General features: G+C 42.0%; 2 protein-coding genes across 2 annotated transcripts in view; both read left to right on the forward strand.

Moving 5' to 3' along the window:
- LOC308096864 (solute carrier family 41 member 3-like) overlaps positions 1-26614 on the forward strand; it is a 511014-nt gene that overhangs the window by 151158 nt on the left and 333242 nt on the right. The window lies entirely within an intron of this gene.
- The window catches only part of chchd6a (coiled-coil-helix-coiled-coil-helix domain containing 6a), a 107012-nt gene that overhangs the window by 35354 nt on the left and 45044 nt on the right, over positions 1-26614 (forward strand). Inside the window, exons 6-7 of the mRNA XM_080444359.1 lie at positions 4382-4465; positions 16775-16845. Coding sequence (XP_080300485.1) covers positions 4382-4465; positions 16775-16845 — 155 coding nt within the window. The remainder of the gene's footprint in view (positions 1-4381; positions 4466-16774; positions 16846-26614) is intronic.

A 26614-nucleotide genomic window follows, 5' to 3' on the forward strand; every position in this document is an offset into this window, starting at 1 on the left:
TCTGTAATGCAGTCATTCTTTTGAAACTTCTGAATGATTTCCTCGCAGTTCAAGCTCCTACATTTAATTTAGATGTCACCAGACAAATCGGTAGGCAGAGATCTCCGATACATCTGGCTATATGAGACTAGGTGTGACCAACTATAGTCTCTCTCTCTCTCTCTCTCTCTCTCTCTCTCTCTCTGTCTCTCCCTCCTTTTCTCGCAGTTCCTAACATGGCACCATTGGCAGACTATTTTGATATGCAGTGCCATACCAAACCAGCGATGATGTGACCAAAATAACTGTAGACAGACAGTCTGAGACAGGCTGAATGACAGACAGACAGACAGACAGATGTTCCCTGGGATACGGCTATTTTGTTTCACTGAATCTGTCGTCCCCCAGCTGCAAATGAAAGAATCCAAGATTAGATTTCTGGACAGACAACAGCGGTTTGAAAGTTGCGCCATATATCAATTTACAATGTATCTAAACAACTTAATAACATACATAGCATGTGAACCGAGTAACCGACATACATATCTGCATAGTGCACACAGCACATGGTATAACTAGCATCTATCAAAATAGATCTGTCCCCTCCAATATGTTACACATTTCCCACAGTGACTTCAATGAAAGCTCTCTGCACTCCCAAATGATGTAACATCACACACTTTAACTTTCACTCCTTTCTACCCCCTCTCTCTCCCTCTGGCTCTACACTTCTTCCACTCACTCTCTCGCTCTTTTTCTTCCACCTCCCTCTTTCCCACTTTTCTCTTGTATCTCTCCGCCTGTCTCTCCCCCTGTTTATGAGACACAGCTGATCTGCACTGATTCAATTCAATGTTCAGCAGCCCTGATAATCATGATGAATATCCCCTCCGTATGGGGGTGGGTGTGTGTGTGTGTGTGTGTGTGTGTGGGGGGGAGGGGAGAGGGGCGCGCGTGTGTGTGCGCGCACGTGCGCCCGCCTTCATGCATGCGTGCACAGGTGTGTGAACTCTCTCCCCTCTACCTCCTCTTTCTGTGTTCATAACACTCCTTGATGCCACAGTGATGTCAGCGGTACGAGGGATGAATAGTTATTATTCAGAAATACTGCATCGTTTCAGTTTAGTTGTTTTTTTCACGGTGGCACTTGCACATAGTAAGGTCTGCCCGCCTCCAGGAAGAAGTAAACAAACACAATCAGTGCATGTGGAATAGGGTTAGGGGTTATAGGGTTATACACACACATACGCACACACACACATAAATAATATCTATGTAAAATATAGAAAATATGTTATGAGAAATATAAATGATATGCAAAACATCCCCCTGCACAGTGTAGAGTTGGTTTTGGGTCAAAACCACATTTGGTTTAGAAGCTACAGAAAATTTCCCTAAACACATAATGGAGTACATTGTTAACAGTTCCTAAGTAGCGCCATGGTTAAATATCTGCCAAATGTCAAACTAACTTCACCACCCGCACCGTCTACTACCTTTGTATCAAGATGTATATTGAAAATGTTTATTTCACAGATGTTTCCTTGCATATTCCTATCAAATGATTGCATTGACTGTAACATGGTCGTGGCGATATTCTACCCTACAGTATGTGAAGTTGCAGAGCTTTTTTTCCCCTTCGTGAATCATAATCCTGAATGATCATTGCTTGCTTCATGGTTCCTGGTGTCACTCGTCGACAATGACAATGGCTACGAGTATACATTGAGCATAATATTATACTTTACCGACAGGTTTGTTAATTTACTTGGATATCAATATGTGAACCCATCGTCAAATAAAAAGGAAAAACGGCGACCTCTGCTGTTTTTCACTTTTGCATTTGACTCTGGGCGGAGGAATTAACTAGACACACGCTCACTGGAAACCGGGGTTTGGACATGCCTTCAGCCCTCTACTTCCGGTGGTGTGCCTATGTTTGCATTCCCACTAACAATATTTCTCCACGGAACACTAACACCATTTCTCCCAAAGAACATGGATCGTTTTGGTTATACGCCCACTTGTTTCTATGATGAAAGAGCAAGTTAAAATGTTACTAACTTTCCGTGGTTTTGTCGGCTCCGAGGACGCTATTGTCAAATGAGTTTCGGGTTGTTTCTAGTGGGAAGCGAGCCGCACACATGTAAATCCCGCCCACTACATTTGATTAGGTAAAGCGTGGCCTGCTTCCTGATCTGAAGGCACGCCCACTTGCAGCCAGTGTGCATGGGTTCTCAACGCGGCTCCCGACAGATTCAAGCGCAGCTATGAATCTGTTCTTGAGAGATTACCTGGATATAGACTTAGCCCTCTCCTCTCCATTTGTATATGCTTTTCTCACAAGTGTGTGAATTGGATATGAAGCGTCCATGGCTCAAAATAATATAACATTATTTAATGAAGAGATAAGACGGCGCACTCTCCGCTCATCTCTGCAGCAGCGGTTAAGAAAAAGTGAGAGGTGAACCTGCAGTGGTGGTCATACTGAAGGTCATGAATGCATACAGGGGAATACAGATTGGTTAAAATAACGTTTTATTAATTAAAATAAGTTCCGGGTTGCAGCTTTAAATAGATCAATATAAAACGCTGTGTGCTGCGGTACCAGACTGGCTTAAAAAAAACAAGTGGCTGTCCTTACTGATTAAGATGTTTTATGGCAACCGGGACAAAACGATTTTCAATAGATGTTTTTCTTTGCCAAGGGGACTCTGTACCTTTGTCCTGAGGGCAGTAGCTGAAAGTGGTGATTTAAGGGATGGCTGCGGGCGTCTGGGAATTTAGCCCTGCAAGCATTAAAGTACTTTACTGTGTACCTGAAGATTTTCGGAACTCATCGTGTTGCACCCTGAGGCGAAATGCACCCATCTCTAACTGTCTAGTACAGACGGGGCAAAGTAAAATGGTCAATGGATTGTGCAAGGCACTTCAATGCAATGAAGGATTTTTGTAATTATTCTCCTTCTGTTAGGCTACTGCGAACATGGTAACACGGTACAGTGCCTCAGTGGGTCTACAGGTACATGAAGACTTGGAGTGTACTGTACCACGGTCAGGGGTGGAAGAATCCACTGGAAGAAGCTATTTTTTACTTAAACAAAAGAAGAGTGCAAGTACACACATTCTTGACCTTTTTGAGGTAATAGCAATCAATAGTGGTAGCAAAGAACTCATTCTGAAACATACTGTATCTGCCTTTGGATTATTCTTCATTTCCAATGTTGCTTTCTCAACTTAGTTTTTCACTGTACCACGAGACATGACCTCTACATTCTGGTTGCAGGTAATCTCTCAAGAACAGATTCTGCTCTGCGTTTGAATCTGTCGGGGGGGGTTCGTCATATCGCGTACGCACTGGCCTACAAGTGGGCGTGCCTTCAGATCAGGAAGCAGGCCGCGCTTTACCCAATCAAATGTAGTGGCCGGGATTTACGTGTCCGTCGATCCTTCCCCACTCGAAACAAACCGAAACTAATTTAACAATAGCGTCCGCGGAGCAGACAAAACCACGGAAAGATATTCACATTTTAACTTGCTCTTTCAACATAGAAACAAGTGGGCTTATAACCAAAACGATCCATGTTCTCTGGGAGAAGTGGTGTTAGTGTTCCGTGTAGAAATATTGTTAGTGGGAATGAAAACATAGTCGCACCACCGGAAGTGATGCGCTGAAGGCAGACCAAAACCCTGGTTTCCTTGCGCACGGGTGCTACGTCAACTTCCTCCCAGAGCCAACTGAGATAGTCAAAAACAGCAGAGGGCGCTGTTTTTCCTTTTCAGTTGGCGCTGGGTTCCCAGATTGGGTTGCAGGTGATGCACAAAACATTTACTGAGAGTGCATTGTGTAAATGATGGCATCATCAACACGTTTCTGTGAAACCTTATTGGTTTCCCACAATTTAAGTTGCTTGGACGAAGATCCTTCCTCTGAACTCCTTGAACTTCTTGACGTTGAAAGCAACACAAAAAAAAAAGAAATGGAGAGAGAGCCATCAGACCCAAACCTCTTGCATCAGTCAGGCTCTATGAAAAATGCTCATGAAAAGTTCATCCTGAATATGATCTGGGTTGCGGCCAATTACCTGCGATACCGTGTGTGCATATAATTACACTTCTATTATTGTATTATTTCTTATGCTGAGGGCATACTGTATATATGATAGTCATTTGTTGAGGAACATAACGCGTCTTAAATTATAATATACTGTGAATTCTATACTACACACACATTATTAAATGTGTTCCACATGGGTGGGTTCCTAAATGATGGGTGGTGGACTGGCACAAAAGGCTGTGCAACTGGACACAGAGTGGATATTTGTTGTGTCTGTGTTGAGTTTTCAATGTGTGTGTGTGTGTATGTATGTGTGTGTGTGTGTGTGTGTGTGTTGCTTTGCAGGCTCTGCAGTTGCAGAAGAAAGACGTGGAGCTGAGAGCCCTGGAAGCCTTCTACAGAGAGAATATGGTCCAATTTGAGACAAGGGTATGGAAATAAAACACACACACACGCACACGCACACATGCACACAGACATGTACGCATGCATGCACATACAGTATAGGGTACATGCAATCTCTCACACGTAACAAGTGTTGGTTGATTTTACAGTGTATAGTTCATATGAATGCAGTCGGAGCAGCAGGATGACAGGTGTGAATGGATACAAATGTTCAGTGTCATGCACCTCGTTATTGGACCATCCCTCCTTGAACATCCCCCTCTTCTTGCTCTCTAGCCCGCAAAAGATGCATGGAATGCACTGCTGGCCTTTAACCACTTTTCAAAAATGGCAAAAAGCTTTGAGCTTGTAGATCTTACTTTTTTTTTGCTATTTTTGAAAATCTTTTTTTAGTTTTAGTTTTTTAGTTTTGATATTTTTTTAATATATTTCTGAATATATATATTTTTTCATTTAGTTTAGACATTTTTTAAATGTTTCTCTTAATGACATGCCCAAAATATGGCAGAAAATAACAGATTTTCAAGCTAACGACACATTGCATCACCTACGCGAATCAAAGCCCTACCAAACAAATTAACCCCCAACACTGTTCCCCAGCAGTATTCACTCTGTAACTCACAAAGGGTAGAATAGAATAGAAATACTTTATTAATCCACAAGGGGAAATTAAGAACCACAGCAGCTCTCATCAGCAATCACATCCAAGGCAATAAATAAAAATAAATAAAACATAAGATAAAATCAATTAAATCAATTTTATTTGATAAACTGCGCCTCTGGAGTGATGGACTCGCATGCCTTTGTAATTGGCTAGTAAAACGAGGGACCTTGCAGTCTGTAGGCACAACAGGAGATGTGAAGATCGTGATCTTTAAGGGGAAAAGGCAGGGATACTCTAAAGCACTGTCTCTCTCACGCAACACCAAATATGAACACAAGAAGAAAGGGCATCCAGGTAGAGTTTGGCAGGTCCGGTGCATCACAAGAGTAGGACAATGGCAACACGGGTAGAAAGGAAGGCACCGGAACACCGCAGATGAACTAAATGCCTTTTTTATTAAGATGCAAAGTACATTTTCATGTACGTAGGTTACGTCTTCGTCAGGTTCAAGGAAGGCACTGCTCCAGTGCCCTTTCTACCAGATATGAACAATCAGTAAAAACACAATATTCAAAGGCTTTACTATTAAAAAAAGCAAAGTATCATGAAGATTTAAAAGAGCTCTCCGCTACCTTTTTCCTTCCGTGTGTGTGTGCGTGTGTGTGTGTGTGTGTGTGTGTGTGTGTGACATTTCCCAGACTGTGCTGCAGACGGCGGGGACCTTTCACTCTCCTCTCTGGGGGAAACGTTACTCTTAGCTCAGAGTAGAGGAGACCTTTTAAAGGGACATTTTGCTTCAGATGAAGGCAGAGCTTTAAGCTGTGTTGTGTGCCGTGTGTGAACTGGTCCAACAGGTGGCGGTATTGAGACATTATATAGTTGAATCATGTTGATTGATGTACCTACAGCATCTTATCCTCAATGTTTACGGAGGAAGGTTTTGGCCTCTTTCATTTTCTGTCTCTCTCATTATCTCTATCACTCACTTGCATTCATTCTTTCTGTCTGTCTCTCCCTCGATCTCTGTCTCTCTACTTGTCTCATTCTCTCTCTTTCTCTCTCTCTCTCTCTCTCTGTCTCATTCTATGAGGGAAATTGGGAAAACACAGTGGCGAGCTCATTTAAAAGTCAAGGCTGAGGTAAAATCTGTGTGGGAGCACACTGTACACACCACCATTAACCAAAAAACACGGTTAATGGTGTTCTATTGTTCGTTGAACAATGACAGTGCATTTGTTTCAGTGTTAAATCCTACAGTCTCAGATGGTTGTCCTTTTTTGCTCAGTTTGAGAGGCCATCTTAATTCATTGTTTTGTATAATGTTCTAGATTACTTAGAACGTTTGGTACATGTACCTTATTGACCTCTATTAAAATTGGCTTAACGGAGGGCCGGTGGGCAGACCTCTGACGTCACGCTCATGTCACCATGACTCAGCCATAACCATACAGTATAAGAAGTTCCCAATGCAGCTACGCCCAAATATGTGTGTTGTCTAACCTCAATTTGTCGTCATGGCATCAGGCACAAACAAATCAGTCAGCTCAATATATGGCATGCCCATATATGGGTATATACTGATGACATCAGGGATCTCCATATATGGGCATAAAAGGGAGAAGGACTGACAGATACAGAGATCTCCATATATGGGCATATCAGTCGGATCGGCGTTGCGACGTAGGTGTGAGAGCCACATAGCGGCCCGACCTCTAGATGTGAGTTCGAACCTCTAGTGGGGGAAAAAAAGAAGAAAAAAGGATTGACTCCTGAATATTATAAATGTGTCAAAATGGAGGATTTGGATGTTTCAGAATATGGGGTTTATGAAGGTATACTTTTGTCTGTAAATGACTTGGAAATCATGGTTGTAGACTTAACTTACTTTATTTGTGGTGAGGTATTGTAGCTTGCCATTGTCTTTGTCCTAAACTACTGTAAATGTTGGATAACAATATTCTATATGAATGATTGTTTAAAACTCCAATATTGGCACCAATCCTTGGCACCAATCTATCAACTCTGTCTCTCTCTCTGTCTCGTCATCCCTAAATTAGGGATGTGCATTGACTGACCAAAATAATCTTCTGCTTAGTGATTCTATACCCCACATACCCACACATTATTCTTTTTAATGGAAGGGATAATTAAAGGTGTTGTTATTAATATCTTTAGGTTAAAACTAATTTCGTTTAAAAAAAAAAAATAATCTTCTGCTTAGTAATGAATATTCTATACCCCACATACCCACACATTATTCTTTTTAATGGAAGGGATAATTAAAGATGTTGTTATTAATATTTTTTGGCTAAAACTAATTTCAGTTTTATGTTAAGGCTAAAGCTCTAGTTGGAGTGTTTGTTCAGTGACAGGGGTCTCCCTGTCTCTCCAGCTCTTTAACACATTCACTGGCAGAATTAATTAAGTCAGCCACTGCCAGCGTTTTTACTAATCTTTTGAGACCCACAGAAAAATAAATTCTATGATGATGTAAACACCAGATGTCTCGGGGGTGAAAGACCAGTCTCTTCTTTCATCTAAACAAATTTTTTTTTACCGCAATCTTCCGTTCTTTAGTTATCAGCAGTTGATTATAGCTTGTTTCACCAAAAACGCAATCTGTGAAAAGAAATCAGAGAAACTTTTATTTTCATAAATCCTATAACATTAGACTGGACTGACTGTTCGTTTTTTAGATCACGTGATTTCTGGGTGTACTCTTCTTCGGGAGTCCTAGGATCACTCACAGGTTGCAGAAGAGCGCCCTCTATTGTAATCACTGAAAACACCAAATGATGTCTATAGACGTCGATGGCGGTGAAGCGTTGGATCATAAATGACGTCTATTGGCACGTAATGTGTAAACAGAAATGGCCGGGTTTCCCAACAAGATTCTGCGTAGGGAGTTACGTGCGGTCTTTACGAAGGCTCCGGTAAGAAGGCTGCCTTTAGTTACGGGTGCTAACCTAACACGCACGTAAGTGCCTCTCTCAACACAGTGCTACGCACCTACTTAACCATGTACTTAACCGGTCGGAGCTGTACCTACTCGATTCCAGACTAACCGATTGTTCAGCGCAAAAAAATAGGAGGCCAAGGCAAAACTATATAAAAAGAATGTATAAACTCCAGAACAACAGAGGTTATAAGCTAATGTTATAATACAGTATTGCTCTTGTTAAGCTAGGCCTGTTTAAAAATGTTGGATCAGTAATGTGGAAAAAAAATCTATGAATTCGAGGGGTGATATTTTGTATGCGTGCGTGAGTCACGCAAGTGGCAGGTGAACAAGGCACTAATAAGCACATTATATCAGCATTAACATTGAATCTTTGCTCTATCAATCATTCTATATCATTTTAATATCAGCCTCTTATCACTCAAACAATGGATTCACGCATATACGCACAGAGAGGTCTTGGTTGTTGCATTAGTCTCATTAGTAGCAGGCTGGGTTTACTGACAGGATGGCAGCCTGGCTGGCACAGGGGTGACACAAGCTGTGTTTGCTGTTGGGCTCAGGGTGTTTGGAAGCATACCTGTGTGTGTGTGTGTGTGTGTGTGTGTGTGTGTGTGTGTGTGTGTGTGTGTGTACTGTTTGTGTATGTGTATATGTGTGTGTACTGTATGTGTATACTGTATGTGTGTCTGTTGGGCCTATTGTGTGGGCGGGTAAACAAGACTGTGGCTTTAGTGAGTGTTTGACAGATTAAGTGATCTGGAGTGGATGTCTCATTTAGCACAGGAATAAGCTGCTCACTAGGAGTAATGGAGGAGTGTCAGGTTTTTATGTGTTGTCTAAATGCGACTGTTCTAATAACCTGGTTTGCATTAATTGGACATACATTTTATTCTATTTTATACAACTGTTGTTGACATTTTCTGACATAGTTTTTTATTTATTTAAATGTGTTTATTACACTGCTGCTTCAGGAGAGAGACAGACAGACAGACTCAATAAATATGAAGACAGGGTCTAATAGCAGTGTGGCTCCATATGGATCCTGGACTTCAAGTGGCCAGTGTGCTGAGGCACACTGCACGTGTTAACATTGTAACACATACAACTTTACAAAAAGTTATTAATTTTTTTAAATTTACTATATCAGTATTTTGTGCACATTCATTTTTGTCAATCCAGAGTCTAATTCTAATTCAGTTTTTTTTTTTTTTTTTTTGTTCAACACTATTTTTAACCCATTAAGACCCATTAACTAATTCTGTGCCACATGACGTCAAAGACGTCATGAGGCCTGACGCCCCGTGTGCCACAACAGTTTTCTGAAAAACGTATGTTTCTATATCAGTGGTGCTCAAACCTTTTCATGTCAAGGACCCCCAAAACGATATGAATTTGGCCGCAGACCCCCATCTCAAAATATGTTGTTCCAGGGACCCCCAGAAGCAAAGATTTGAGTTAAAATGTTTTTGCTTTAAAACAATATATATTCAAAGATTTGCACACATTTTCACGATTTTGATAAAATAGCAGATCTACAAGCTCATAGCGCGGCACTCGGTGCTGCGCTATGAGCTTGTATATCTGCTATTTTTTAATAGCCAAAGTGTAAAATAATGCTTTTTAGCTCAGATGAAAAAGTTACACAGATATGCGTTCCAGGTCTAAATAGGTTAAATAGTAGATCTACAAGCTCGTTCGTAGATCATTTATAGTTAGTCTAGCGTGAGGACTGTAGTAATGCATGGCCCTTAGGCTATCTAATACCCGTTGTACCGGTTGTCAGTGTACCTACAGTAGTGCTGTACCCATTATCATATTACTAGACCATTGGGCCTATAGGGAAGGATGCTACTCGGAAGGATGCAAGTCGGAAATGCATCAGCATCCAAAGTGGGTTGAGAAACCTGTAGAGTTCAGGTAATCTCAGCTGTAGAATGTGCTTGTCTCTATTGTATGAAAAATGAGAAAGACCTTTATTGATCGTGTTAATTTATCCATTCGTACACTTTACGAGTTAAATGAACACTCAGCGAGTTAAATGAACACTCAGCATTTTACTGTGTACTGCATTGAAGTGCAGTGTGAACATTAACCGACTAGTCTTGCATTGTCAGACATTTGAGATCTCCGCCTGGTCCGTTACGTTTGCCCACGTCTAAATGCAAGTTAGTGGCTAGAACAGCGGCGAGAACGACCGCTAACAAACCTATGACCACTGCTTTGAAAACTAGTCATGTCAACGCCCCAATATGAAGGACCGCCCCAAAAGGCTTTGGATTGTCAGCAATGCAGTTGTTATTGTTGTTGTTTGTCATTTTTCTTTTTGTTGTCAACTCTATAGTGGTTTCCACCCAGTTCTATAGCAACAAAAGCTGTGAGATTGTCCTCGGTCACCATTGAGCGAAGTGTTCAGAGACCTGACTTGTGAGTTTAGTAACTGGCCTGTCTCCATCTCTGACCTGGGTAGCAGAGGACTTTGAACTTGATGTCGGAAGTGGAGCGTGCAGAAGCAGATAGCAATCAGCTTCAAATCTGACAGGCTGCTTGACACGCTGTCAGCAGGCTGCATCCAAGCACGCGCGCACACACACACACACACACACACACACGCACACGCACACGCACACGCATGCACACACACGCACACTCATGCACAAATGTGCGTGCACTCACACAAGATCAGACCAACCCAGGGCAGAGTACCTGGCCAAACAGCAGCAGCAGATGTCATTATAAATCTTGCGCACGCATACACACACACACACACACACACACACACACACACACACACACACACACACACACACACACACACACACTCACACTCACTCACTGCCCTTTTTTGTCCCCAGGCCATCAGAGACCAACCAATCACAAAGTCATTTACTTCAAAGCTTGCAGGGTGGGAAAACGAATGCATTTTAATTGTATCTTTTTTTTTCCCTCCTTCCTATCATCTCCCCCTGCCTCTTATTTTTCCAACAGGATTATACATTTCCCAGCATGCTGGACTGGAATCAATGTCAGAGCGTGTGTGTGTGTGCGTGTGTGTGTTTGCGTGCGTGTGTGTGTATGAGTTTGTGTGTGGCCCTGTATTGCTACTGGCCCCCTGGGGGTTTGTGTATGTGTGTGCATGTATGCATGTTTCCTTGTGTTCCTTGTGGTCGTCCGGGCCCCTGGGGTGTGTGTGTGTGTGTGTGTGTGTGCGCGACCACAGGGACTGGGTTGCCAGCGTTCAAGGCCTCAGAATTACGCCTTCTTTTAAAAAAGAAGAAAAACCTGCATTAAAAACTCCTCATTTTGCCTCGTTGCACTTTCTTATGTAAATGTACACACAGCACCAAGCCTCATGTAGTGGAAAGTCAAAGTTTGAGGCTTTCATCCCGTGAAAAGCTATCTGCTCAATATGCCTGAGCGTAGAGCTCTGAATTCTGCTTATTAGTTCAGCTTGTTAGCAATATTTCCAGCACGCCCGCTCCCCATCTGGAGATGAAGATATGAGCTACATAATAAGTTAATGTTAGCAAACATTGCAGAGCGGAGACCAACGTCACCGACTAGCCTCATTATTTCGGCCCCGGCGCGCGAGAGAGAGAGAGAGAGACGGGCAGGGGGGTGGGGGGCGCTTGCTTAACCCATTAAGACCTGGAACGCATATTTTTGATTTCTTTGGCTATTCAAAAATAGCTGATCTACAAGCTCATAGCGCGGCACCGAGTGCCGCGCTATGAGCTTGTAGATCAGCTATTTTTGAAAATCGTGATTTATTTTGCAAATCTTTGAATATATATATATATATATATTTTTTTTAAGCGTTTTTTTTTTTACTCAAATCTTTGCTTCTGGGGGTCCCTGGAACAACACATTTTGAGATGGGGGTCCAAATACATATCATTTTGGGGTCCTTCACATGAAAAGGTTTGAAAATCACTGATATTATAGCAACATAAGTTTTTTCTTAGGATCTTTGTTAGGATTTAGAAGACATTTGTAGAATCCCCCAGAAGCAAAGATTTGAGTTAAAAATGTTTGCTTAAAAAAAAAATATATATATCCAAAGATTTGCACACATTTTCCATGATTTTTCAAAAATAGCAGATCTACAAGCTCCGCGCTATGAGCTTGTATATCTGCTATTTTTGAATAACCAAATAAATCTAAAAATGGCACACAGATGCGTTCCCGGTCTTAATGGGTTAAGGGTGGGATGTGCATGGTGGGAGTTCTGGAGCCGAATGCCATGGTTTAATTGAAGCATCCATAGAGCGGTCCTTTTCTGCAGTCCAGATGAGGGTTCTGCAAGAAAGGAGGAAAATGCATTAGATTTACACCAGGAACTTTTTAAACGTTACTGGAAGGGATTCATTGGAAGCAAAATCTGTTATCTCGCAAATAGCATAAGTTTACCCTAAAACTTTCCCATGGTCTCATTTTTAAAACCGTTCATCAGCAGATCTGTTGCCTTGGTTTCTGGAGTGTACCTGTATCACAAAGTTTTCATTTTTAGATTGTGTCAGGAAAGTTGTCAGTCATAGAATTGTACTGGCACACAAGTAATAATAACCACTTTCAGATAAGATGTCCCGGTAGCTCAGTCGGTAGAGCACTCACCTTTTGGACCATAAGGTTCTGGGTTCGATCCTGGGCACCAACAACTCAGTGTATGAGTATAATGTAGAGGAATACCAGAGGGTTCAACCCGGACCCGGCTCGGTCTTGGGTCCATTCACAAGAAGTGACACCGGGTCGGTACTGGTACTGTTTGTCACAGGTCTCGGGGCTCTGACAGTAAATGACGTGTCCAATAAAACCCGAGTGGACCCGACGATTGCAAAGTGAAATCAATGTAAAGTGCAAACAAAAATCTAGTCAAGTCATCAAGTTGGCACTAAATTATCACTTTCTGATGCCGTCAAAGGTGAAGGTTCTTTTTTATTTAGAGTTGCCAATTCTTTTTTACCAACTTTAGTCGTTATGCCAATTAATTCCTCCCCACACACATGTCTGTGTTGTCACTGCTGTCGTATCCTACTGACTCACCTGCCAGTGAGGAGCCTCCACCGGGAGGATGTAGAGCCTTCGTCCTACTCCTCCCGCCCAACACTCCCTATGCTGACAGGTGCCGCCCCCAGACCGTAGGATTACGTGCAGTGACAATTATCACCCTCCCCGCCCCGGCTTACCTCCCCCGAACACAGGGCCAATTGTGTTCGCATAGACGCCGACTAAGCCGCACGCACCACGGTGGATTTGAGCCAAAGGTTAGAGGTCGGGGCAGTTATATGGGATTGTTGATATAACGTAATAGATAACGTTTTGGTTAATGGTTCAAAATGGTAAAACTATCTAGTTGTTATAGCGTGTTGTTACTGATATGCTCTGCAAAGCACAACGGAAACGCCAAATCCGATTTTAATGATAAACTAAAGGCTCGCTGTATTGGTGACATACTGTAGTTGTACGGATCTGTATTGGTGACATACTGTAGTTAAAAACGACAGCCATTCTTCCCTCTGCCACTAGGGGCCACGAGCTCTCTGCAGTGAATTCTGTATCGTAGGCCCAGTTAACAAAGTAGCCATGTTCTGAACGGGAGTATTTTCTCAGTATATTGCGTTTAAATCCAAACGTGTTTAACCCCGACACACAAATGGATTAAAACGGTATAAAAGTGGAGCAAAACCTTTAACATACAGAGCTGGAAAAGGCTATTAGATGATGAGAGAGAGAAAGGTAACTAAAGGCCAATACATACTCTGACGTCGGAAAGTCTCCCGGTTTGGAAAGGCGAGTCCAGGACATCCGGAGGTGCACGGGTTCAAAAGCTCTGGGCCTACACCAAAGCTCGGAATGACGTCAATTTGTAGTTCTATCACCTCCCTTTCCGAAGAAAAGTTCATACGTCGGAAGGAGAATAGACCTCTCTTAACCCTTTAAGACCTGGAACGCATCTGTGTCACTTTAGATTTCTTTGGCTATTCAAAAATAGCAGATATACAAGCTCATAGCGCGGCACTGAGCTTGTAGATCTGCTATTTTTGAAAAATCTTGAAACATTTGTTTGTGATTTTTTTTCAAAACATTTTAGGATTTAGAAAACATTTTTAAGAATTCCCTCAGGTCTTTTAAGGGAGGAATGGAACGGTAACGGCGGTTGGTGAATGGCAGAGCGGGTGGTCCTGTAAGCACGAGGCGGAGGAGGAGGGTGGGGTGACGGATGGGTGCCAGCATGAGGAGTGAGAGACGACGCAGGTGCCAGCTGCTGGATTAACGAGGCAGCTAATCCCTTTAATTCGCCATAGCAGGCAGTGATGCCGCCTTGAGCCTAATTTACACACGGCGGTGTTTCTTGCCTGAAATAACCGATCTACAAGCTAAGAACGTGTCACATGGTGACCCGTTGACCTTGTAGACCGCTTGTTTTAGTCTTTACTTGGAGCAAAATGAGTAAAGTGCACTCTCAGTTCTGAGTTCAGTAAGGCAGACATTGGATGTCTTAAAAAGATTTAAAAATAAATAAATAATGAAACCATATGGATCTCAAAGCAGTGTGACATCTATGACATATCTTATGACGTATGGCTCCACATTTTGACAAGGTTTCAGCCCCATTGACTTTCATTATACAATTTCAGCTATTATTTCAAATAATAATAAGTGTAATATAAAACTAGTGGAGGTGCCCCTGTGGCCTAATGACAGTGTTACATGCATACACAACGTCTGGCGCTGATCGGTCCAGCGGTGTGCAAAATTAGCCCCCAGACACACAGACGGATACAAACAGAGCACACACACACACACACACACTCACACTCATTTAGTCGGCTCTGCCTCCTGCGGAGAAAAGGAAACAAAAATATATGACAATGCGATGCAAGATGGCTAGTGTGGACTAGCCCTCACCAACTCTGGACTCCTGAATCGCTGCCCTCCACACCCTCCTGTCTAGCATCATGGGTCTTGAGTCTTTTTTGGAAAATGAAAAAAATTAAAATACAATAAAACAATAAAATAAAATAAACGAAAAAAGTCATAAAAAAAACATGGCCCACTCACGTATTAGGAGGGAATGATGAGTCACCAGAACCAACAACGGGTGTTTTTGATTAATCTAACATGGTAAAAATGGAGTTTGAAGTTATAATGGGTTTGTATAGGAAGGGGGCGTGTCAGATCAAAATGAATATCAAATATCTAAATACTGAATCAAGCAACTTAAAAACTGTCTGGGGGGGCTCACAAAATCCTGAGTAGACGATAAAAGGACCCACAATTGAATTTGAAAGTGTGTGTGTGTATCCCTTTAAAAAGTAACGCTTATTCTTGTTTCGCTGTAATACGTGCATTAAATTGTAACCTTGTTATAAACGTTACTGCGCCTCACTACTCCAGCAAGTGGAAGAAGCCATTGTAACGACCTAAAAACACCTGACAATAACACACACACACACACACACACACACACACACACACACACACACACACACACACACACACACACACACACACACACACACACACACACACACACACACACACACACACACACACACACTCATGTTTGCATGCAGAGTTTCAAAGGTGAGGACATGTAATTCCCCCAAACACCCTGAAACACGCACGCACGCTTGCATACACGCACGCACGCACGCACACACACACGCACACACACACTCGCACACACGCACACGCACACGCACACACACACAGAGAGGGGGGGCACGGGATCCAATGCAAGCCCAGCTGGTCCAGAATGTTGTTTAAATATCCGAGAGATGCTGGGTGTTGGGAGGACGATGTGTGTTTGAAGGACTGCAGTTGTTGTGGATTAACTGCTTGTCTTCAGCACACAACGGCTGTCTGCCTGGGGGAGGTTCTGGCATCCAGACCCCGTATATCTAATCCACGTTAGATCTGGATTAAGCAGAAGCTTCTCGGGGGTCGGAAAGAAAGTTTTTCTTTCACTTTTTAAGTGATGTTTTGTTGTTAATTTTTAGGTAGCTCTATAATCTGATAGCAATGATTGCTATAGAGTGTTTGTTCAGTAACAGGGGTCTCTCTGGGTCTCTCAAGCTCTTTAGTTAGTTTGGGATACAAATTCTATCCAAACAGGAGAGAGAAGTCATACTGAGGCTACATGATAAACAAGTGGGGAAAAAAAGATCAGACAAAATTGGAACTGGAACACTAAAATGTATGATCTTTGTGGGGATCTCTATCCAGATTGGCTAAAATTGGTATCCTGACCTGACTATCTGTTTATTAGGGATCTGGAGAGACAGGGAGAGACCCAATACTGTACTTAGCAGTATGGAAAGATGGAAACTTTGCAATGACTAATATTGGAATATAGAGCTTTAACTTTTCAAGATTATTGTTATTATTTATTATAATTTCTACGAAAACATGACGTATATCGTCGTATTCATGTATGTTTTTTCTTTTTATGTTTTCAACGTAAATGAATGCCCTACTTCATCATACAGTGTTGGTGAAGTGTCGCACAAAAGTAGTGAAAATAGCCGATCTACAAGCTCTTGATCGGCCCTGTTTTAAGATGGTTTTTAAAATATTAATAACGGGAACAGTTGGGGACATGAAAAGGTTTCAACCCGAGAACCACGGTATGTTAGCTTATGTTGTTGATGTTTTGTGTGGTATGGGGTTATTGATGCGAGTGAGGAAAGAAAACAGAGTTTAAAGAACACACACAAACATAAGGAACTACAATAACCATAATGCTTTGTTTGTCTGTCACTTGTAGAACATGGAGCGATTCAAACAGAGCAGTGAACAGTTCCACCTCGCTGCCTCCAAGACCCAAGCTACTGTGAGGTGAGACGTACAACACACACACACACACACACACACACACACACACACACACACACACACACACACACACACACACACACACACACACACACACACACACACACACACACACACACACGCGCACGTGTGCGGCACACACACACACACACACACACACACACACACACACACACACACACACACACACACACACACACACACACACACACACACACACACACAGAGCAGCGTGCACACACAGTGGAGTAATAAGCAGCAGTGGATAGCAATCTCCTCTTTTTCCCATTTATTTTGCTAAGCACTTAAACGCAAACATTCCCCTGAGCAAAGCCAACTAATGTGATAAGTGTTTTAATTGGCTGCTTTGATTAAGAAGAGTTTAACAATACCCCAGTTTCCCTCCGTTGTGTGTGTGTGTGTGTGTGTGTGTGTGTGTGTGTGTGTGTGTGTGTGTGTGTGTGTGTGTGTGTGTGTGTGTGTGTGTGTGTGTGTGTGTGTGTGTGTGTGTGTGTGTGTGTGTGTGTGTGTGTGTGTGTGTGTGTGTGTGTGTGTGTGTGTGTGTGTGTGTGTGTGTGTGGACTCCTAATGACACCCTGCCCAGAGAGAAGGTAGCTCATTAATGCCACCAGAGGATTATAAACGGCTCCTTGGAATTCAAAAAAGAGTGACATTTGGCTTTGAATGTTCTGCCTTGCAATAATGTGGTCCGTTCTTTGATAAGGCTCATCCAGTACAACAGTTATTTGGGTGGAATTCTGTATTTATTTTGTGGTTTAAATTAGTAGTAGTATTAGATTACATGAAACTGCTTTTATTATATTATTTTTTATTTTACCTTACCACTTTCGACCTGTCATTACTATTTTATTATAGAAAACATGTCAAAGGAAATAGCAGAACAACGTTGTCACATGCCTGTGACACGTTGGCTGGTGCTGGAAGGTCTGGCCCTTGAGAAATTAGTTTTAGTTTTTTTCTAGAATTGTGATATCGATAAATATATATAGTATAAGTACTATACTATACTATACTATAGTTTTTAAGGCCTAAGGTTCCGATTCTACAAAATGTCTTCTAAATCCTAAAAAATATATTTTTTAAACCCATGTCGCTATGTCAGTATTCGGCCGTGGACCCCCATCTCAAAATATTTTGTTCCAGGGACCCCCAGAAGCAAAGATTTCAGTTACGAATGTTCGCTTTAAAAAAGATGTATTAAAATATTTGCACAAATGTTCTTGATTTTTCAAAATACAAAATATTGCTGCGAGTGCCGCGCTACGAGCTTGTAGATTTGCTATGGGTAGATCTTAATGGGTTAAAATAAACGCAAACACAGAAGGTTTTCAAATCCAGGGTCCTGATCCAGAAACCACTAAGTAGTCTTTTTAGGTACCCCCCCCCCCCCCCCAGATCAAATGTAACCCAGACATAAAGCCAAGCTGTCGCCTCTCTCCCGCTTTTATTCTACCTGCTGACTACTCATTCATACTGATTCCCCCCGAGCTGACGTTCTTTAAGCCTGATACTAACAGTAGTTATGGTAGCGTTTTCATGCTTATCTGGAGTGGATGAGCGCTATTGGCTGAATGAGAGCCCCATTACACACAGATTAAACGCACTGTGTGTGTGTGTGTGTGTGTGTGTGTGTGTGTTTGATATGTGCCGATGTTGTACATGTAATCTATACTAGGTGATTCTACCTCTGGGGAATAATGCTACAGCAGCACCTCTAATCCTCAGGATGGTGTGTGTGTGTGTGTGTGAGAGGGGGATCATGTGTGTAGCGTGTGGTTTTTTATCACACAAGATAAAGCGATCACAGTTTCAGCAGGTAATTTACAGTATCAGTCTACTTCAATTACATGCTGTCAACATTGTCTAGGTACTGGTTTAGGCTCTGTCTAATTCTGTTATCTACCTTAGAGAGAGAGAGAGAGAGAGATTACTTGGGTGCATGCATTGTTCACGTGTGTGTGTGTGTGTGTGTGTGTGTGTGTGTGTGTGTGTGTGTGTGTGTGTGTGTGTGTGTGTGTGTGTGTGTGTGTGTGTGTGTGTGTGTGTGTGTGTGTGTGTGTGTGTGTGTGTGTGTGTGTGTGTGTGTGTGTGTGTGTGTGTGTGTGTGTGTGTGTGTGTGTGTGGCTATTATATGGGACCTTCACAGACAAAGATATATCATAGCGATACTGTATCTTATATTAAAATTGGCTTATGGGTGGATGGTGTGCGTCAGAAACGTAACATTCGGATTCCCCCAGAAGCTAAGATTTGAGTTACAAAAAAATACAGTTTAAAAAATATATATTCACAGATTTGCACACATTTTCACGATTAATTTTTTTTTGTTGCAGATCTTCAAGCTCATAGCGTGGCACTATATTTATACATATAATTTTTTGTACTTGATTGGTACTAGCTGATACTAAGATTTGAGACTAGTGTTATTCTATTTTAGAAAAGCCTCCTAGGACAGGTGTTGAAAACAAGCACTCACATGTGCTATACACATCTGGTTCCAATGTGATTGTGACGTCCACGTCAAATAAATAAATCATAACGTGATTTTGATTGTTGGCTACAGTAGCGCCTCATTACATACAACACGTTTAATGTCCGTGCTGCGTTGCGGTGCGTCGTGGGCTTGTAGATCTGCTATTTTCCCCACAAGCGACACGTCATGCGACAAACTATATAAATCAGGCTTCACCGTGTTTTCGACAAGACCCACTGAACCTGGACAGCACCACATTGGGTCACCTTGAAGGCTCTGTTAAGGCTAGGGAATTGATTTGTGTGTACACTGTTACATGTGTGTCTGCACGTGTGTGATTGACATGTGTGGCATCTGACAGTCAGGAGCCATGTGAAGGTGTAGTCTTGATGAAATGGCCTGATATATGAGAGAGAGAGAGAGAGAGAAAACCAAAACATATTTATATCAATCTTTTCTGTTTATTTTATGTGCACCTCCTGCCAGTGAATTGCTTACTGATTTTGAATGAACACAAAAGAGTGAGAGGGAAAGAGATCGACAGAAAGCTACATACAAAGAGAAGCCTTTTAGCTCACGCTGTGACCAGTTTCTGGGAGAGACAGAGTGACAGAAGATGGCTGGAGTGAGTGGCAGAGTTTCAGAAACGAGAGCCAGAGAGAGAGAGAAACAGAGAAAAGACATATTTGTGTTTGAAAAGCAGTCAAACAGTCACGGTGCCATATGTTGACAATGGACAAGACTAGCACAGCGATGGCCTCAGTTTGGAGTGCGGACCCGCTCTTTTCTCCAAGTTGGAGGGGATGTGAAGCTTAGTTATTAGCTAATGAAATAACAGAAAATAAATGTGAAAAACGTATATGAAAATAAATAACTGAAACTACATTTTTTATAAAACTAAATAATATTAGTCTTTATCAATTTATTTCATATATAAACATATTTTGTCTGGATCTTCCAATTTTTATTTGCCGTTTCAGTTGTGAATACATTTTTAATGATGTTTTCGATTGCATAATATTTGCAATGCGTTTTTTATAAGCTAGCATACTCACTTTAAAAATGAATTATAACTAAACTGTAAATAAAAACAAAAAGTCAAAACTAATTAAAAACTAATCAAAAATGCTAACTATAAATGAAGCATAGCGTTGGTTCAAGTCTTGCACACGCCTCAGCTGTAGTCGGCTGTCAGTCAGCTGATGTGAACATCAGCCTATAGCCTCCTATTCCCCATTCACAGCTCTGCTGGTCATTACGTCACACATTCATACTCCAATCACAGCTCACGCCTTAACAAAGAGGTTCCTTTAAATACGGCTTTGCATTCACTAGGCTAGGTCTCTGCTTGTCTTGCTGCCTGCTTCACTGCTGCTTAGCTGCCTCCTCCACTCCAGCCTCCACATTTTGATCAGAGTCTGGCATAGGCTCAAATACTTGTGATTTATATCTGCTAATTAAAAATAATATGTCAATGTATCGCTTATTGTTTGATATTGTATCCCTATGGGGGTTTTGCTTAACATTCCCTGATTTTGCTTAGCATGCTGCTTGGACAAAATTCAGGGAATATCTCCAAGAACGGAGCCTTTAACGCCAAGCTTAATTGTATTCCATTTGTTGCAATAAATGGTTAAATGTACTTTGACGCGAGTGTTCCTGACTGAATAATCTTTGTGTGAAGCTGGTCTGTTAGAGCGAGTTGCATGGATGATGAACTACATGCATCAGCATTTTAGTTGTAAGTAGTTGCAGTTGGTTTTGTAGCAAGAATCACAGAGGCGGAACGGCTCTAATAACAGTCTGTGCATGTCTATGTACTGTATGTGTGGGATTCTTTGTTCTGTGTATGTCCAAGTGTGTGATCACTGATGTGTGTGGATTTTTACACTCTTGAGTTAAATTAGCAGGCAGGATTTAGCTGTGTGCGTGCGCGCGTGCATGTGATGTTTTATCCACTTCATTCCCTAAACTGGACTACTAGGATGTACACTGCCGAACTTTGACAGACATCTGTCAAGGATAACTGTTGATACGCTGTACTTAACGCATTGCCTGCCATAGACGCAGATCTGCGTTCTATTTAATTAATCACTTGCCTGCCAGAACGCAGATCTGAGTTCTATAAAAAAAAATCTCATTCCAAAAAAACAGGAAGCCATCCACCCTGACTATGTGATTTTTAGAAAAACACTCCTATCTCGGTTTCTTTTTTTTGCATTGAAAACCACCCATTTTCAACGGGCCATAGCCCCAAAATGGCCGATCGCGGTTGGAATGTTATTGTTCCAGTGGACACACGGATGCCTCCGCCTCCTCACAGGGACTTTTTTTTTGTACACAATGTGGCTTCCACAGCGTTTCAAAGATCGTCGGATTAAGGTAATTACGCTGGCAAGGGGATAAACAACGATGTTTAATATCTTGGCAGGAGATGTGTTAAGTATTGAAAATCCAGATACTCACATTGTGCTGCGACGCATTGGTGAGCTTGTAGATCTACTATTTTCGGTGCACGACACAATACGCAAGCAAGTATAACTCAGGCTTAACTAGCCCCGGTGAGCAGGCAGGTGACTTGCATGGCTGTCACACATTCATACTCCATCTTTGGATCACATACCAACATACAGTACCACTGTTGGTATGTGAAAGGGTTAATGTGGATATGTAAAACACTTTGAACGGTCAAAGTCTACTCTGAGATGATAAAACAATGTTTATTCCGTTGTCCCTGTTGTTCCCCGTCTAATTAAAATATAATTAATATAATAAATACAAGTCCTGACATTGATACATCTCTTTCAACCAATTAATTATGTGCGGAGTATATGGTGTAAAGGATTTGTCCAGCCCTGTGTGTCAGGACACATTAACACATCCTGTTCTCCTATCATGTAGCCAGAGAGAGATAGAAATAAAGGAATGTCCAGTTTGTAAGAAGAGACATTAAATGGATGATCCACCCATAAACCTGGCTCTGAAGAACATGTGTGAGACCTTCATACAGGAGAGAGATCAGAGAGCTTCAAAAGAGACAGAGGTTCCCTGCAGGCTGCATGCTAATACGGCACTCAAATTCTTCTGTCTGGAATGTCAACAGCCATTGTGTGTTGTGTGTCTGGATTCTATCGAACACATCAACCACGGCTTTAGACCCATCGATGAAATCATTGAAACCCTTACAGGAGAAGCTGGAGGTCTTTAATAAAGTTAAAACAAACTATGATCAAACAGCGGAACACATTAAGTTCCAGGCCCAGAACACAGAGATGCAGATGAAGGGGCAGTTTAAGAAGCTTCATCAGTTTCTTCAAGAGGAAGAAAAGACTATGGATTGCTTCACTGAGGGAGGAAGAGCAGCAGAAAAGTCTGAAGGAGGAGATTGAAGGTCTGAACAGAGAGATATCAACACTTTCAAACACAATCAGAGCCATCGAGGAGGAGCTGAGAGTGACCTGTGTGACCTCAAAGAGTCCAGATCACACTGCAGGACCCACAACAGGAGCACTGATAGACGTGGTCAAACACCTGGGCAACCTGGCCTTCAGAGTCTGGGACAAGATGAAGAATATTGTCTCCTACATTCCTGTGATTCTGGACCCCAATAGTGCCAATCCAGTATACATCCTGTCTGATGATCTGACCAGTGTGAGACGTGGAGATAGACAGGAGCTTCCTGACAACCCAAAGAGGTTTGACCACTACTACCTCCTGGGTCTTGAGGCTTGGTTGAATGCTTGATTCTGATTGGTTAATCACTGAATTCAGCGGTGTGTTATTTCTGAATAATGACCGATGAGCTCTATAACAGACCGCTGTCTAATCAAAGGCTCAGAGCAGCTGCTGCGCTGCTTGATTTGATGCCGTATCCAACACGGCAGCCATGTAAACGAACGCACAATGTCATTTACAGCTAAACATCGCTCACAATGTTTTTGAAAACACAACACAAACAAGCGAGAAATAGACAATGCGCAGTAAACTAAAATTGATTCTATTTGATCAACACTTCTTTGTTTTCCGAGGAGGCCGTGTTGAGCTGGACGGACGGCCAGCGCAATACTTATGGAATACTTTCATTACCGTAAGCAAGGAAATACTTCCTATATATATTACATTTCCCCCTTTAATAATAAATACATACAAATATATATAAGTATATTTTTTTAGATATTTTTGGGGGCTTTATTTGGACAGGACAGTAGGCTGACAGGAAATGGGGAGACATACAGCAAAGGTCGTCAGGAACGGGACTCGAACCCGCAGCACGCTGTCATGCTGGATTACCAGTTTATGTGGTATGCGCCTGGACCGCTAGGTTAGCGGACGCCCCCATACAAATATTTTTAAGAATAAAAATATGTTTGTCTCGTTAGATTGATTCAAACGACCATAAACAATGCAAGCATACAGCATTGTTTGTGTGAATATGATTCGACTCCGCTACTCGCCCTGTTGATTCTGTGTTTTTGTCTGTAGTTGCAGTTGGCGCAACGCTGGCTCAGCAAACCTACAGTATATATTACATCTCCCACTTCTTTATGTTCCTCTACCACACTCATAGTCTTAGACAGCGCCATCACATGGCAGGGTGAGTTCCCTGTGCAGATGGCTACGTGGCCCTTTATAAATAAATGCACTCTTGTATATCTGCCACATGAAAAATGCATAACCTCCCCCCTTGGATACTAAAGCATAATCTGTACAGTATATCTACTGTATCACCTGTCTTAAGAGCTTAGCTAAGTAAGAAAACACTCGTGAATTGTTTGATATATCCCCTTGGTGACAATGGCACACTGTGAGGTTGTTCTGAGGCGTTAAATGACTTTAGTTTTACATTCTTTTATGAGCTTTTATGATGGTTCTTTTATGTGAGTTAAACAGTGTTCATATTTCAGCATTTTATTTATTTATTTATTTTGTAGCATATCTACGCATTTCATTATACCACAGGAGTGTTCATCAAAGTAAGGCACGTAACATCATAAAGTGCACACTCATCACAAGCAGCAAGCAATGGAAGGTGGAAGATTTTCTGGTTGTGAACTCAGTGACTATGTCTTTGAAAATGAGTCTGGGTTGCAATGTCTTTTTCAACTAAAAGCATGTAGTGACATTTACATGCAACAACACTGACGTGTTGTTTTTAAATGAAAGACCCAACCCCACCAAAATACTACATGAGGGCAAAGGAAGAGCAAAGAAAAGAGTACTGTGAAGCTGCTTTGAAGGGATGTTCTTTGGAGGAGAACATGTAGTTGATTTTTCAGATGATTTAAACCACACCATTTGGCATGTGGACAGGGACTTAAATTTCAACAGAAAAACTGTGTTCCCTGGATCACAGGAATAATGTGTCATCCAGTGTGCTATTTCCCTGTTGGGGAACATGCCTTCAGTTCTTCTGAGGTAAGGGAAGGTAACAAGGGTCAAGTGGGTGTTCCTTTGGGAATTCTTTCTTGTAATATCCTCTGGTAACAGAAGTCCAGTGCTTTCTGTTTTATTTGAAATAGAGGGTGTAGGCAGACATAATAATAATACCATTCAGATGTCATTTCATCTCAAAGCAAGGCCGGAAAACTTGGTTCGTTTTGAGGATTGCAAAAACTTTGGGAATATTCAGAGATGGAAAATTGCTATTCCCCAAGGGAATATGGGAATTAATGGGAAACAAATCATGTGAATGTTGTTGAGTTATGTGCGCAGGCTGTATATATTCCAGTCCTGGGTTCATTACTACACAGTAAAATTCAGATTCTTAATTTAACCATGAGAGCCTCATTTGTACACTCTTTGAGCTACAAATGGATGGAATTATCTCCTGCTTTCATAGTGAATGGAGTGAATTTTTACACTTTTCAGAGTTGTGTTGAACCTATTCTATAAGATTTAACAAGATTCACAAGTTGTTTGCCAGCAGTCTAGTGGCGCTGGCACTGTTTTATTTGACAACTTATAAATAAAAATAAAAGGGAAGACAAATGCTGTTTCATGTTTGTACAGCTAATGCCATTAAAGGCAAAATGGACCAAATCAACTCGGCTAGGATGTGTGGTTGAGGGAAGATAAAAGCACCTTTCTTATCAGGCTCTGAGCTTTAACGGCGGCACCGGGCTTTTTGTAGTTGTTTGTTTCGTTGCGTCTTTTCCAATTTCCAATTTCTACCCCCTTTCATTTCTCCCTCGCCGTCTCGCTCCGTCTCGTCTGCGTGGTTAACAAGTCTCGCTCCTCTTTGTTGTGTGTGTGTGCCTCCGCCTTCGCTGGCGCAGATTAAAAATAATGAGCGGCATCATTAATTAAACAACTAATCTCATCTTATATGTGTGTGTGTGTGTGTGTGTGCGTCATATTTACAGCTCACCGATGGGCAGAAAACTCCCCCAAATTATTGCTGTCACATACACACACACACAGCATGTGTGCGCGCATGCGTGCGCACATGCTTACGTGCACGCACGCACGCACGCACGCACACACACACACTCACACACAGTGCACCCTCGCAGCGCAGCAACAGGCAGACCGTTTTGCTCTTTGAGTAGCTCAGCAGAACCGATGCTCTGCCTCTGACCCCTTTAATGAAACAACCCGATGCTCTGATGCTGAGGGCCCCTTACTTCAAACTACAGTTCCTTATCTGAGTTGGCCTCCAGTAGACAGGAGGCAGAAGAGAGACAGGCAGAGAGAGAGAGAGATAGAGAGAACACTTTCTGTGCGTCATTAGTGAGAAAGATTACAGAGGGGAGTGTGTGAGAGAAAGACAATGAAAAGGAGGGTGTGAGAGATGAACAGACAATGGAAGAGAGATGAAGCTCCATAGGGTGGCATGGGGAAACGCAACGATCTGATAGGCTGCTGGCTCTTTAAACCAGAAATTTGACAGGACTCTATTGGATGCCTCGTTCCCAACCCCCTTAATTGTATCCCCCAAACTGGGCCTGTCATTTGTCTTTAGCCCTCCCACCCAACACCCAGGTAAAAGCATGACCATTTTGTGTGTGTGTGTGTGTGTGTGCACGTGTGTGAGTGTGTGGATAGATAGATAGATAGATAGATAAACACACTTACTGTGTATTGCGTATTTACTAATATTTAGCAGTAGGACCCATGCACACAACACATTCAAGCATCTCAAAGGGTGCAATGACTGATGTACGTACATACAGTACTGTATTATTTCTCTTTAACTTCTACTTACCATTGTTGTGAATCTTATTTCTTTGTTATTCTTGTTATTGGTGCTACAATTAGGAGCCCAAATCAAATCATTTT

The sequence above is a fragment of the Gymnoscopelus braueri genome (assembly GCF_963280865.1).
Source record: "Gymnoscopelus braueri genome assembly, chromosome: 12".
NCBI lineage: Eukaryota > Metazoa > Chordata > Actinopteri > Myctophiformes > Myctophidae > Gymnoscopelus > Gymnoscopelus braueri.